The sequence below is a fragment of the Opisthorchis viverrini genome (assembly GCF_000715545.1).
Source record: "Opisthorchis viverrini unplaced genomic scaffold opera_v5_44, whole genome shotgun sequence".
In the NCBI taxonomy this organism is placed as follows: Eukaryota; Metazoa; Platyhelminthes; class Trematoda; order Opisthorchiida; family Opisthorchiidae; genus Opisthorchis; species Opisthorchis viverrini.
This window is the reverse complement of record NW_008751700.1, coordinates 812,777-829,084: the sequence shown is the minus strand read 5'-3', so window position 1 is coordinate 829,084 and position 16,308 is coordinate 812,777. Positions and strand designations below refer to the sequence as shown.

The window sequence follows — 16,308 nt, the reverse complement described above, 5'->3', positions numbered from 1 at the left end:
GATATAGCGAGAGACCTGGGATCGTAAGTTAAGTCTTACCTTCCATTTATAGCAGGTAAGCTGAATCAATAAATCGTTTAAAGCCTATCGGATTACTCGTCGTCCTTGATGGTTAGGTAAACCTGTGTGCTCCAGACTGGTATTGTCTGAACATGTGTTTTCACAGTATAAATGTCGTAAAATTTTGACGACCAACACCAAAACTTCTGAAGATATGTGGGCCAATTGGTGCACTACCGTCTTATTGTGTACCTGTTGCTGTTACGGTATGTGATCGCAAGTGTAACTAATTATTTCTCTTCTGCGTGACCAATCAACATTGGTAAATTTCTATACTATGGCTCAGAGGCCTTTTGAGGTCACCATTGAGGAGGCCATGCAGCATATTATCCGAATATTATCCGCGTATTATCCGTACTCATACTGCACGGGTTTTACTCCAGGTATAATCCATTCTTATGATATACGAACGGCTAAAAGCACCACATTTTTGGTCACTTACAAGTTGATTACATTATTCATACCTTCCATATCCAAAAGCAAAGCACACTCATTCGCTCAACTCAGGCGGTCCTTCAAGATCATAACAGATTTATTCCAGGTTGATGAAACATATCTTTGAGTTTCCAGAATTGGCTGACGCTGACATAGAGGGTCACTGTACTACGAATCGACTGTAGACGTGAAGTGTTATACTTTTTCCAGCAGTATATAAACCGTGGACATGCCAAACGTCGTTTAGGTTGTCGTAATTTTTTTTAAGTAAAACTATCCCATGCGATAAAGAAGTCTCTTCCCGTTTGCGCAAACGCTTTAGTTCTTGGTTGTTTTAAACTTTTTTCAAGGATATGAATTACCATAAAAAATATAATTTTGACCAGAATCCTTTAAGGTATCTGATTACAGGACAAATATATATGTTGCCGGTACACACTATAGCTGAAGCCTTCTAATTTAATTCAGACGAGATACGCTCAGGTACACCCAGTGTAGATTCATAACCAATATAAATTTGGTCGTGTTATTCTAGATGATTCATATTCTTTTTTCACCGCATGCAGAAGAAAGTTCTGTCAAAACCGGTACTAGTCACATTCGAAAACAATCAGATTCTGTAGGTTGTTTGATACCAATGAAACAAAATCGGGAACAGAGTCATGCACAATGTGGTCACAAGAGTGCAGCGGGATTCTGATGTTTTTTTTAAACAGGTTCTGCTTAGACCCCATACACGTTGGGCTCCAAATGGATATGAATGGCTACTTTTGGGAAAGTCCCGGGCTTACTATGGGCAAAGTGACATCACAAGCAGTCATCAATGCTGGAACGCAATTTGTACCATGTGGTATGGAACTAGATTTGAAAGTTGTTCAGGACCAATTTGAAATCCGCTTTAATACTGGAATGCAGACTTTATCCTAAATGATGTGGCCTAACTGTGAAAATACAAGCGTATTTACTGATGACAGTAATCCATGGAAATAACGCAAATGAGTTACGTTTTAGGAAACAATTTTCATTCATTTTACCAACATACTCCAGCTCAGTAATTTTTCATTCAGCCTGTTTATCTTTAGAAATACAAGCGGTCACGAGTAAGAAGGTCATATTTCATTTACGAATCGTACCCGCGAATGAAGCCAAAGTGTACCTGGAAGGCGTATTCGGCGAAGTAAGTCTGACCGTGCTAAATATAATACTAAATAATTTAATCCTTGAGAAAATTTAATTTACAGGTTTTTTAGTAAAACCAACCGCACAGTACTTTGTGACGGTTTGCTCAACGCAACATAATGATCCCCAAAAGTTGACAACTATGCGGAAAAATCTTGTCCCTATCGACAGAAGTTAAGTTCTTGGAGTGAATACACATGAGGAATTCTGAAGTCAGACTTAAAACTTTGTTCCTCTGTGTACACCTTGAAAAAACATTTTTTGAGTGTTGTTAGGAATCGCATTTTTACACGGGTTGGTTCTTTGAGTACCAAGCGGAAATGCATTCTGAGTGATGGCTCTGATTTAATTCACTTGTAGTATCCGCAAGTTGTTTTCATCCTATTCATCATTGACGATTATATTTAGCTGAAATTAGCCAAAAAACAAAACAGCTAAGTAAGGCACCACCAAAATATTTCTGCAAACTAATTTCCACAAAGAAACATCTACATATAAAAACGTGGATTCCTTCTCTACTTGCTACATGGTTAATGTGGAGAGCACTTAATGAGGACCACCCTACGGTTTTGAAAATAGCTACCGGTATTACCTTAATAGAGTGCTTATTGCAGGATTGCCGGATCTGACCATCGGCGATCCTACATCTGTGAAGCTATGCAGCCTTACTTATCAGAAAGGAACTTCATGCTTCTACTCATATTGCACTGTTTTGATTGAATAGTTTGCCTACTCTAAAATGACATTTTATTATTACTTCACTTGCTTCATTGCATAGACAGTTTAAACTCATGAAGGTTGATGTGGAGATTTTTTTGTATTGTGCGCGTACTCATATCAAGAGCATGTATAACTGGGTTGTTTGGCAGTATACTTTACATTCTCTTATTTAAATGGCGTGGTTTTCTTTGGAGAGTTTTGATTATACCGTTAAGTGTCTGAGAAATAGCGGTAAATGCTTCGACGAAAAAATATAAACGACTATATCTAAATTTGGTTGGTCGGAGCATGTATTAAACATCTAGCATAAATTATGTTTTCGATAAATTACAACAGACAAATAACCAGCTATCAGTTCCGCCATATATCTGGCTTCTGTGTACAAATCAAGCAATGCGGAAATCAAAAGGTTTGCTTAGGGAACAGATCACATAGAACTCAAAATGTGCACCTACCCAAATCAATCCCTAAGCTTCACCAGATAACCAGACCAGATGCACAGCTTTAGAGTCAAAAGCGAAGATCCGACAGCTTTTGATAATAAGGTCAGAAAGAAACAAAAAGTCACTTAGACACATCACGCAAACAAAGTGCCAAGAAATTTCCTCGGGCACAATAACACTTGAAAAAAATAAATTGGCTTTTTGGGCACAACGAAAATCTGATGACAGCAAAAATTCACTTTATCTTCAGATTTCAAACGAATTTCGGCGACTTTTATTCAAAGCTAAACAGTCGAGGAGTCTAATTGATTTTATTCCATTTTGAGACTAAACGGTGGTAATCAGCTTTAGCAAACCTATGAAATCTTCGGGCAACAACCTTCTGGTTCCTCGATGAAGATTGAACTGTCTAACTAGGAGTGACTGATTAAACGTATGCAGACGTTACCATCACTTCAGGATCACAGGTCAGACGAAAGACCTATTGGACTTGTAGGATTTTGGTTCCTGACATGCTTATTTCTTTCGACGTTCAGCCTGATATTTCAGAAGAATAACATAAACTGTTATGGATCGTTTGAAACCCGTTGATTTGTACAATTTCAGGGTGAAGGCAAAAGTTTGACAACCCCGCCATATGTAAGTCAACAGATATACATATTCCATGCAAACCGAATCCTCCATTGTGTTTATAACACCCATGGAAATAAACCTCATGCTGTCATCAAAAAAACTCATTTGAGAGGAGAAAATGAAATGAAAAAACCATCCCTTTGCACTGTTTTAAGTATACATTGGAACTAATTCTAAAGTGGTAATGTAAAATTTTAAGACTGCCTTGTACAAATCTGTTTGTAACAAGTATTTACCGGATTTATCACAGTGTAGTTACGTCGCATAGCCTTCGCATCCAAACTGTGAATTTAAAAGTTTTTTTTGATTTGACAAATACACTGCGTAGTCCGTTTTTATAAGTTTCCCGTCCGTAATAGGGAGAACTATTGCTGTTGGGAGACAGGAACAAACGCTCTCGGAAAATGCCTGAACGTGATTAACTTAACCCAATTGAAATATAAAAGCAAAAGCACCAAAGATCTGAGGGCACTGTACTTGAAAGATTGTATTATTTCTAGTTTATTATTTGGATACTGAGACTCGTAAAACCTGAGAAAATTTTCTTTTGAACTCACTGTAGAATAAGGGGATTGAAATATGAAACGCTTTTGGAATATGACTGTTTAGCTATGGAGAAAAGTCGCTTGCATTCCGCTCTCGACAAACAAATTGGTCCAAGCACAAAGGCACATAAATCATGGAGTTGAACTCAGTTGGTTAAGCCCAGGTAAAGCACAGGTTAGACTAAACAGCAGTCATAACCTTTGCTAGAGAGAACGACCAAAACCGGATAGGGGCAAGGTATATGGCCTCCTTTGTTCGACTAGTTAGACAGTTTATCAAGCACATTACTACCCCTACTGTTTCTACATATCCATATTGCGTGAGCACAACAACACAAATCACCCAGCTGCTCCTTAGTGGTGTATCTGTGAGATTGCAAGTAGTATGATTTACAGTACATTTAAAATTTTGGTTATTCATTCTGTTACCCATATCATCCGAGATATCTGTTTCTTTCGAACGGTTACTCCAGAAAAGCATTTAGTTATCTATTCCCTCAGCAAGATGGCTGCTCCAAGCTAAGCTGCAAGAACTGAAATCGCTATTAGTTGTCTGGTATCAAATATGCTATACATGTTCGTGGAGTCATAAGTGAGTCCACTCATGCATTTTATCATGAAGCAGTTGTAATTGTGATTAATACATAGGTTATTTTAATCTAAGCACATGTACCTGCATCCGAAAGTCACTCTAAGGTAAATATGAAAGCTGCTACTGTTTAGAGTAAAATGAATGTATTCGCTTGCCCTATGATAGCAAATCAAAAGTGTTGGTTGTTTTGACTTACGTAGGAAAAACCTCAGATTTCGATATACGTGAATTAGTTAAAGGAATTAGCCGTCAGCAATGCAAAACGTGTTTATTCACTACCCTGTTTTCAGACTGCTTGAAACATCGAGCCACCTTACTTGATTGTTGTTTTGTAAACTCTGTCCAAACCAAGAGCATTCTGCGGTGCTTACTCACATATTGCGCCCGTGGGCAAACACGCTAACATATGAGGGAATAAAACTGTCAAATGGCAAAAGCAATACTGAGATGGCTCAACTGTAAAACGCCTTTCAAAATTATTCTAATCACTTACTCAGTTAGAGAATAATTCCTGTACCCATTTTAAGCTTTGACTATGGCAATAAATTGCACATTTTTTTCCTCACATTTCAGGATATCTCGTCAGACCAGGTGTGTTGCATATTCAAAAAGAGTTCTGACTTTATTTCGTGAATCTCTACCGAGGCTGAGCAAGGCCATCGGTTGTGTACAGAGGTAGTACTGAACACAAATGCAATAGCATGCCTACGTAAATATGATGAATAGTGGAGCAAATATCGTTTTCCAGCTGTAACACAGTTAACAGCTAATTACCCACGCTTGGACAAAGCATAACCTCCAAAGAAAAATCTCCACTGTTTTTTATCTCTTGCCTTCTGCTGGTATCAGCAGAATGCCAGTAATTTAGATCTGTATTCAAATGTACACGCTACATTTTTTCAGAACAAACAAGGCGGAGATGGTCTTCAGCAAATTCATTTCTCGTATGAACATTATTAAGTGCGATTTCCAATGATTTAACATCATATCTAACGTGGAGGAATTTTTCTCAACATTTTTACGATTCATTTATTTTTGGAAAATGACCCACGTTGTAGTGATGTAAATGTTGTGGCAGTATAGCCCGAATGCAACGATGTAATTCAGATCACAGTTAGGAGAATTGTTTTGCTGTAATTCGACGAACAGTGTAGCAGCGTATAACCAGGGGATGTAACATTACATAGCTTGGGGAGATACACAATAATAAGCCGATTCACTAGCAGGCAAACACACAATGGTGTTTGGTAAAAGTCAGCAAGTTCTGTGAGGTTGCTTGCTTGAAATTTAATAAACGCTTCGTTACTCAGGCTTTGTGACGTCTTACACCGCAAGTATTCTATTTGAGATTAGAATCTGAGCCACCAAATCTGAGTAGCATTTTACCTTGCATTGCATTCTGTCGTCTGTGTATACTACCCAGTTTTGAGTTACAAAATTTTTCCATAATTCTCTCATATCTTGGATGTTGACAGAACGTGTGTGGCTCCGCAACGATAACCTTGAACTCCAGTACTGTAGACCCCATGTGGCAGGCAAACAAGGAGGCCTGCAGCAGCTCAGATACCAGTACCACAATAACCGTATACGAACATGTGACGCAAGTAAGTGCGCATAATCCCTCATTTACATTCCAAAACACTTCAGCATCAGAGGAATTACTTTTAACTCTATGAACATATCTAACGACTGCGGAAGCGGGGTGACTGGTCTTTGATTAGCTATCTTCGTAAACCACTCAGATACAGTTAGCAGTATTTTCCTCGAAGCATGGACAAAACGGCGTGCATGCAAGAAAGTAGAAAAGCTATTAGAACTGATACATAAGCAATACTTGATGTTGCAATCAAGTTTGCTGAACTAAGTGCCACTAAATCATACTTACACATCGTCCATGAGTGGACAGACCAGGCAGACATGTTCGCGGGATCAGGTGATGAGGCATGCATGTCAAAACAAGTTTATTATACAACCTGACTTTGTCTGACAGAACATCCTACATCGATGGAAAGCATGAGATCATGCTAACAGACAGTGATTTCGCCAGTTTAGCCTCAGATAAACTGCCCAGCCGGAGTGAATATGAATATTTCACTGGTGTCATCCTGGTCTCTAGTGATACTGTGGATCCGATACATATTCTGATTTGTCAGTGTCGGAGCATAAACGCTAAATCTGGATTCAATAATAAACAAGTCGCAATTCCCTGCCAGCTTCCAGATCTGTACCATAGTGGTACAAAAGACACAAGAACAGCGTCAAAAAATCTTCGATATAATTTTGAAGAAACTGTTGTTGAGTGCCATGACAGCATAATAAACTTCAGAAAATGTGTTCTAAATTCATGGAATAGACAGGACCGGATTAGGTTCATTAGGTTCAAGTCCAGTGTTAACCTGGGTAATTAGAGTGGGCATACTGTGTGATTAGTTTATCAAGCCGATTAGTATCCGGTTCGACAAACACGCGTGTGTATCTGGGATCCTCTAGAACTAGGGCAAAAGATGTTGATTTCTTGTTAATAAATCTGTCATTTTGAGCTGATCGGAACACGGAGATACCGTTTTATTCATCCGGCCCTTGAAAATACGCCAAACGGATTTACATATCGCTGGCAAAACGAAGGCAACCGATGCTTTGATGAGTAAGTAAGTTAAAGGGTCCCGAGGGAGAAGTGAATTTTATCCGCCTTGCAGATAATCATTATGCAGTTGGTAGATGTTGTTTTGATATTTGCCAAATTAACCGGCGCGATACAGATGTTTAGTTTGAAGTGTATGTCATGTGAATCAGTTGTATCGGACCTCATCTAAGTCTACAAATCAGTTGTAAAATAACCAACAAGATGGACAAATTTTACTTTATTCCAAAGTAGGTGGGTTTCAAGCAAGCCTTTACTGAAACTGAAATGGATGCTATTGTTATTTTCATTTTGCATGCCATTCATATCATTTTCCTGAGGCACCCAGATACAGACTACATTTTCTTCATTTTATGTTCATCATATGGCGAATATGCTGCTGACGATATGCAAAATATCCGATTAAATTATTTGAATTAGCCCTACTTCTAGAGTTGCAGAAAACGTTCGACACCATGCTAATGATTTCGTCAACCTTAAAATCCATGAAATACGCGCATCCTATCAATATTATTTTGTGAATGAATAATTTCAAAAGATTAATCAGTGCTTTATTATGGATAAATTTCTCAGTTACAATAATTTGTGCTCTTTGAGGCATAAGCTTCATTTCACGCCCTCCCGCTGACTGTCTAAACTTGCATCACTTTGATTCTTTTTCAGCCTGACTCGAAGAACTGCGGTGAACTATTTCTCGGGTGTTGTAACCAGAAGGATGGTTGTATTAGGAATATTACGACGTCCAAATTAGAAAACACGTTTCAGTGTACTGGCGAAGCAACGGATATGTGGGTGGTTAGTATTCGATACGGAGCAGAATGTCAATATCAATACACTTTCAAATGGGTATACGGTATGTATTTGGATCTGATTCACCATGATTAATTTTGACGTAACGAATTGTTACATTCCCATAGGAGTATTACCGTTAGGAAGGGTGTAATACAACGCTTTCTGCAATCACGTCACAAACCTCACCTAAATCTCACAGTAAAATAATGACAAATGATGATTTTGGACATTCTTCCAAAATATGATGGGTGACTCATCAGGACAGCCGTAAAGAGTGTCGAAAAACTGGTTGATTTTTGCGACCATCTTGGAGACGTATTACACCAAGTAAGGCAACAAATTTCGTGATACTTGAGCATCATGTTTGCGCTCAAAACCTGTATTTGTGGCCACCAGGCCAAACATCTGGAACAGTATCTTAATCATTAGGATCTTAGAGGCCGCAATTTTTACGGCATTTAGGCAGTAAAACTCTGCGACTGCAATTTTTGAGCACTAGAAGTCACTAAAGTATAGGGTCCTAAGAGGTAAACGGTTGAATACGATAAATGTTGTAACGGTTGTCTAGTTAAAGTAGATATTATCACGTACATAGCAAGTTGTGGCCATTAAAGAGGAGTATATTTTTACGTACTTGGCTGTTTCACATGAATAAAATCCGTTTTTTTGGTTTATACCCAACGTAGCCATTGGTGAGTGCTTTCTCTTCTTTCGTCTTACCTACTAATAGGGAATTTAAAATTTTACTTACAAAAATGATGACAAACTCACATTGAAAAATAACTGGTGATTACAGTCTACAAAAGTTGTTTCTCGGCTACAGTACGGACGACTGGGCGGTATTGTGTTGGTACCCGGTCAAGTAAAATTTGATTTCTAATCAATTTGCCTGAAAATGGGTGAAAAGCATGCACTGCACTTTAACATAAAGCGCACATTTAGTCCCGCATTTCGCTTTTGGTTACGTTGTATGTACAAAGACGGCATTCCAACCAAGAGCTGAAATCCTGTCAATTGTCCTGCTAGCATTCTAAGACTGCTGTTCTGTATAGTATAACTGCCGGTTCTAAGATGAGGGAACAGGACAGTGAAGATGATCGCCCGTCTTCGTTGCAGTTGAGGTGGTGCGCAACCCAGCTGAGCAAATGTGATTTGGCGACTTAGGATGTATCAACTGTTTTGGAAGACGCGTTTTCCAGTGTTATTTAGAAACGCGTGCATAACAGTGCTGGAGTATCTTGACCAGTCAGTTCAAGCCTCCGAGAAGATGAAACTTTAACTTGAAGAATAATCCCTGTTCTGCAAGACTATCTGACTCAAAGAGAAAACAAATTACATATTAGGGTATCCACGGGGAGTAATTCACTGTTGAAAGAAGGCTTTTTATTGTTGGTTGTTGGTCAGTTGGTCATTGATTTGTTTGCCCAGCTAGGCAACTGACCTGCAAAAGTTTCGTTACTATACGAGGAAACATCATCGGCGCGCATTTGGGTGGGTACCTCGTGTCTGCCTGTGTGCGCTTGCATAGCATTTGAAGGCTATTTGTTATTTCTTAACTGGATGGGTATTCGGGTGACAGCGTTTCTGTTAAATGCTAAAACATGCATCGGCCACCACCACTGACTCTGCAATATGTGGATGTGTCACCGATTTGTTGGTGGAAGTTCTCTCCTTTCCACAATTTAGGTGCATCTCCATAGGGAAAATAACCGACTGACTATCAAATGGTTTCCCTAAAAACGCCAACTCTGTCGCAGCATTACCAGTGCTTCCATTTTGAACTATTCGTAATTTCTAAATTTTCTGAAAATGTGACCCTGTTTTCAAAATAAGCACTCAGTAAGGAGGACCAACGATCTTACAACATATGGTCCAGCATGATGTTAATGAAGTGAGGCCTTTATCTGAACTCATCTTACTGATGAATATGGAGTTTAATTCATGATTAAGAAGACATACTTGCGCATTTCCACTTTGACTCTTAAATGCAACCTAGAGGAAACCGTGACAGATTTCTAAAGCCTAGTTAGGAACTACTTAAAAGGTAGCGTTGAGACTCAACACAAAAGCGATCATCGGAAGATTTATTTAAAAAAACAGGGTACAACATAAGTGAGCAAGCTTCTCGCCACATTAGGTGTGGTGACAAACTCATATAATCAATATCTGCTGCCCTGCAGAAGAAAAACTTGGTATGCTCATACGCGCAAATTAGGCACATCAACCGGGTAAATGTTTTTCAACCATAGTTACTGAGGTTGCTACAGCATCAAGTTACAATAAACCACATGTGGCAAAAACTTGAAAGTTTTGAATCATTTTTACGCGGCTATATGTTGTTGTTCGATACAGACCAAAGGGTTACAAAAAGCTCGAGAAACTAATGGATGAAATTTACCAAAGTAGTTCGCGGTTTCCACCAGGCTTGAGCACAAACGTGAGAGGCCAGCAACACCTGATGAATAAACAATCTCAGCCCAAAAGCTAGTTGATGAACTCACTGAGGTGACCAGTTTACCTGATCCTAAAGCTCTCTGGAAGCAGAACGGACAGCAACCCACTTGACAGTCGGTCAGCAAACCTGAGAAACTACTGCTAAAGCTGCACATCTGGATAAACAACTCACCGTATGCTTTGCCAGTCATCCCATAATTTAAACTTGTCAATGCATCGTCGCCAGCTATTTTCACAAAAATATCTTCACGAGTAATTCATACAAATTCACCAAGTGATCAAAAGTCGAAATGTCAAAGATTAACGAACACCGTGATTGGAATGCATCAAGAATTCTGCTTTAGAATTTTTTTATGTTGTTTTTGGTCTTACCAGTGAGAGTCGGTAAAATTGGTACAATCGGATACAACACACATAAAACTTTGGAGACAAGTCCTGTCGATACCTTCAGTTGTACTGTTTGTACAGTGTCGTATAGATAGAAAATTTGGAATAATTCATTCCGTTTTCCTGTTCAACCGAACTGTTTCTAATAAACATACTACAACTATGAATATGGGAATCGTAGTGCAGAATGCACAGTAAGTTTCCTGATCAGGACATAATTTGCGACCAAACCCAACGCTTCACTGACCGTTTGGAGTTTACTTCAACTTCAAAAAAAGTGAACTCTTTATGTTTTTCATCACCAATTTGTCTGAATTCGAAGACTGCGGCTCGCATATTTTTCAAGTGATGCACTGAGATGCAGTGTTGCCCATCATCGATAAGGTTGCTACCGAAATTGTTCGAGGTACACCACAAGTGATTTCTAGTCACATTTTGGGTGTGTTTTATGAGACCAAATAGATGATTCGCTCCCTGTCTTAGTTGGTGCACTATTTTCCATTTAAAAAAGGTCTAGCAACGCGCACGCTGTAGTATGGATGTGAATGCAATATACAAAAGTCGTCCATATTACCTTAAACTAAGTCGCAATTGTGGGGGAAACGTTATTCAGTTATCCAAAACTATGCTCACATAGAGGTAGAATCGGGTGGATTAGATTTTCACTTGTGTTATGAGGGTAAGGAGCCTGACCGAGCTTCCGTAAGCGAAAACAATTGTCACGCTAGTTTATTACGTAGAAACCAAGCTTGTGGTAGATAAGGATTGCTGGCTCTGATGTGCACATGGAGACAAGGATTTTAGTCAAGCTACAGCAATCAGTAACAATCTTTATGATGTATGAATTTGAACCTTTGTACGTATCACCGTAGATTGCGTGGTTCATCTCCAAGGCCACCACATTTGTCCTCAGTAATCCGCAAATTAGGCATTTGACATGTGTTTTCTTCCTTTTTTCTGACTCGTGAGACGTGCACATACTAAACGGAAATTCTGACTGTTAGGCAAGTGAGTTGCGGCTACCAAACAAGCACGTCGTAGGCGCACTGAATCTGTGACGTTCACTCATCGTTTAATCGTGCCAAAACACTTTCGGTGTGAACCCGGAATTTTTACCGTATGACGGATAATGGAATCAAACAGGCTGGAATTAAGCAGAGCTGAATAACAACAACCCGTTTGGATATAGGTTTGCACAAACAGCCCACGATTACGTGTAAAGAGACAACGGTGAACAACCGTATATAATCGCCGAATTCTGAATGGGTTTTAGTGTGTGCTGTGTGAAGGTTGTAATATACAGGGCAAACGAAGGTTCACTTTTCAGATTCGTGCAAAAAACAAGTTACGATTCAGTGGTTTTTCATTGAAGCACAATTTCTGTTTTTAGTACCTCATGAAATTTATTTGGTTATAACACCAGGTTTAAAAGTACAAAACTAGCTATTAGTTTTGTCAACAGTTTGGTGGGTGCTTTCAAAGACATTTGACATAATGGGAATCGGTAATTGAGCTGTGGGAACTCTAGAACCCTCATAATAGACCTGTACCTAAAATGAAAGCGTATATGGACATATAATTTCAATTTAATCTGGAAAACATGGTCGATATACTGAAAACATGAAATTATCACACCTTAATCCACCGATGTATCACTGAACCATTTTGTACTAGATCTCCTTCCACTTCTGTGTACCTAGTACATAAATGTTGAAGACATTTCTTTTACGAGTTCATTTTTGTGAGTTGTGTTCAAAGCCTGGAAAATTATGCAACCACATTCCTCTAGAATGGCTAGATGATCGATCGAAATTTCAGAAGTAGAAACCACCTGCAAACCACCTGGTTTTGGCCCCATTTCTAATAGAAAAACATTATCTTAAAACACAAAGATTGCTTATGTTACAAAGAGCTATGCACGGGTTGTTTTTTGTATGTTGATGGCACAAGGATCTAAACAAAAGGAGAACTCTTCTGTGTACTAGTACATAAATGTTGAAGACATTTCTTTTATGAGTTCATTTTTGTGAGTTGTGTTCAAAGCCTGGAAAATTATGCAACCACATTCCTCTAGAATGGCTAGATGATCGATCGAAATTTCAGAAGTAGAAACCACCTGCAAACCACCTGGTTTTGGCCCCATTTCTAATAGAAAAACATTATCTTAAAACACAAAGATTGCTTATGTTACAAAGAGCTATGCACGGGTTGTTTTTTGTATGTTGATGGCACAAGGGCCTAAACAAAAGGAGAACTTAGAATGTCTCAACCAGATCAGTGGTCACACAAGGAGACAATTCCGTGAATTTACGGGGTGTGGCCTTACCATTTCTTCTTTGCAGTAAGACGAAACTCTTTGGTTTTTTGTTATGTCATGCTTCCATCATTCACGTTCGCCGCACGTAAAAAAATTGATTTTTCGTAAACTACTGGCGGCTGCGTAAAAATCACACAAGGGTCTGGTATAAATTTAAGGACCTCAATAATATAAGGCTCACATGGGTGTAGCAATTTCATTGCGAATTTTGATGAACCCCAACTGACCTGTGCAATTATCACTGACTGGACTCCAAAGCCTTTGTACCAGATATTCTGAAATGTCAGTTAAATGATCTATTATGCCTGCCTATTTGACTTGGCCATTAATGCTCGGCTGCTGGCAACCGAGTGAATACTTGAGCATTCCTGATGGGACCTATGAAAGCCTTATGGTAAATGACTGGCATTTATGAAATTATGTCAGCACTGATGGGTCACAAAGTTTCATTGGGAGCTTGCAAAATCTCTAATCCATTGTATATATTCAAACGTGTCGCAGAAACCCAAACTTATTTTGTCGTCTGCTTAGGTTTTCGTGACGTGTGTTTTCAATTTGGGTCGATCGTTTTTCGTTTTGGTGTCGTATCATTTTAGTGTAAGGCGATAGATTATTCAAGTTTGTTGTTTGGATCACAAGACAGCAATTCGTACTTTTGGGTTATTTTATGCCAGTCATGCCGTTCGGGATTTCATATTTGTTTTCCCTGTTGAAAAGTTAACTTTCTCCTTTCAGTACAACAGAAATCTATATAATGTAGTATTTTGATAGCTCTTTTGAAGCTGCAACCCCAGTTTTTTTCCTTTAATCTTTATTCTTATTTTCATGAATTCGTATTAACTTGGACGCTCACTCCTTCAAAGCTCTCACAAAAGGAACTGACTTTGATCAGTACGGACTTCGTGAGGTATTTTGAATTTCTCCAATCTAGTCAGATCAAGCTTGGTTCTTGCTTTCCGGGTTGTGAATTTGTAGCAAGACCTTCGTAGCAGATAAAGATGCACGTAAAAAACATACTTATGGGAGATAAAATGAAGTCAAACTACACCACGGGACACAGCATAGTTCCTCGTGTATCGCATAAGGTATACAGGTGCGCCCAACTCAGCTGATAAACCCGGAAGTGTGTTTTTCACCATTTTCATTTGTAATTCCAACCTTAAAATATATGGGAATGGCCGCAATTGGCATGGGCCTGCCTTTGACGCGAATAGCTGAGTAAATTATGGCATGTATCAAAGCACATACTGACAAACAACTAACCTAAGTCATCATCATCATTGTCAGTTGTAATAACCGCGTACTCGTCGTACAGTGGTTGTAGCTGCCGCAGTTTCGTTCACCGATGATTTGGGGGAGGGGAGGTAGGTGCGCATTGGGGGCAGGAGCTGATAAATTGGTGTATAGATCCAGCATTGTCAGTGGGCTGTCAAGTGGGGGGATTCGGGAGGCAATAGCTTGGATGCACGAGCGCCATTGAGGGCGCTACTGGGCCATGTCTGACAATGTCTCCAACAATTTATGTGGACCGTCTCGGGGTCCCCATCCAGGAAGATTGCAATGACCAGCGCAGATGAGTTTGCTGGTAAAGGTCTTCACACTTCACTGCCAAGTGATTGCTTGACCGCCTCTCTCGGATCGCCAATGAAGGTAAAAAATTTCCTCAACGACAAGCACAAAAAAGCGGGATCCAAAGCAGTAAGGACCAATTTTCACATGCAATAAAAAAGTACGCAGTACGATTTAAGAATGGCTGCTTCCCTAACCTTAAATGCACACAACGTGTGTTTCAAGCACATCGAGCTATTCCATGCCGGCGAACTTTCCTGACCGTGGACGACAAGCTGAGCAAGTTTGGGGTTTGGTCCACATAATTTCGAAAGACAAAAATGATCTGAGATCTTGAAAAAGAGAACATTCCCAAATTTACTGTTCAATTTCGGCCCATTTGTGTTAAAATACCAGAGAAAACTGCAGTTTTCTTGGCATTCTTGCACCAATGACAGCAATGAAGAATATGTAAGACAATGCTAAACAAAAATGACATTTGTTACGCACTACTTATATGGTTGCTTAAAATTTGTCGATAGCTCACGACCGGTTTCGCCTTTCTTGGGGCTCATCAGGTACGTGCAGTCCTCGCGTTTCCGTCAACCTTATGTTCTACTTTAAACGAAATTAGCGATATGCACTCATCCGCAAACTACTTTCAGTTGCTTGGAAACATCACAAACAAAAGATTCAGCTGGGTTTTAGGTCAGTCTCTCGAAAAATCAAATTAGTTTGCAAATGAGCGTATTTCGCTAAAGGTGACATACCTCTTTATAAAACACGTTTTTATGAAGCGACAAGTTTCAACCTCTCAATCTAATTACACTATGGGACATTAACAAGCACTAGGAGAGTGAGGTCTAACTTTGCACTTTGAACTTAAAAGCTGATCAAACATCCGACAAACACTTCGCACTATTTTAATACAGGATGCTTTCTTGTGCATTATTTGCACCCGAAACTTTAACGGATAGTAGTGTAAGGCAGAAAGCAGCTCCCGCTTTCAAGATACCGCGTTCAGATCAATTTGATCCTACTGCAAAACAAAATTTTATTTCCGACCATTTTTCCGAGATGATTTTACTGAATCATTACACCTTTGCGTGCAAAATATTCAGATGTCCCGGAAACCGTAAGATCAGTAGACTACCTTAAGAGTATTTGGATGCTGTTGTGGTGGAAATGATGGGCTCTGAAAAACTTACGCCCACTACATAGCGGGGTGTTGTGCAGCGTAGCAGTCTACTCATACGATTGCAGAAAATTCCTCCACAGCCCATCTGGGTTTCGCCATTATTGATGCCCATTAGGTATATATAGATTTTTCTTTTTCGGCAAGCCTATTTTTTGCTTGAACACTAAATTCTGCGCAATGTGTGCTATACACTCAGTTGAAAATTACCTTCGTCTCATTGGGAGGTTCCACTTACTCCCATTTGTATGAAGTAAATTCTGTTGGTTCTTTCATTAACTCAAAAGTAATATTTGAAAGTATTGTGTAATTCTACAGGGCGAGCGCATCACCGAAAAACACTAAATGCTGGTAACAATTGCACGGC

The 16,308-nt window shown here is 39.3% G+C and overlaps 1 protein-coding gene across 1 annotated transcript in view; it reads left to right on the top strand.

Moving 5' to 3' along the window:
- Positions 1 to 219: 219 nt before the first annotated feature.
- Positions 220 to 16,308, top strand: part of T265_13182 (hypothetical protein) — a gene marked incomplete at both ends in the record, with an annotated part of 16,903 nt that continues 814 nt past the window's right edge. The window contains 6 exons of the mRNA XM_009167648.1: positions 220 to 266; positions 1,578 to 1,672; positions 3,444 to 3,476; positions 5,181 to 5,198; positions 6,083 to 6,211; positions 7,912 to 8,101. Coding sequence (XP_009165912.1) covers positions 221 to 266; positions 1,578 to 1,672; positions 3,444 to 3,476; positions 5,181 to 5,198; positions 6,083 to 6,211; positions 7,912 to 8,101 — 511 coding nt within the window. The remainder of the gene's footprint in view (positions 267 to 1,577; positions 1,673 to 3,443; positions 3,477 to 5,180; positions 5,199 to 6,082; positions 6,212 to 7,911; positions 8,102 to 16,308) is intronic.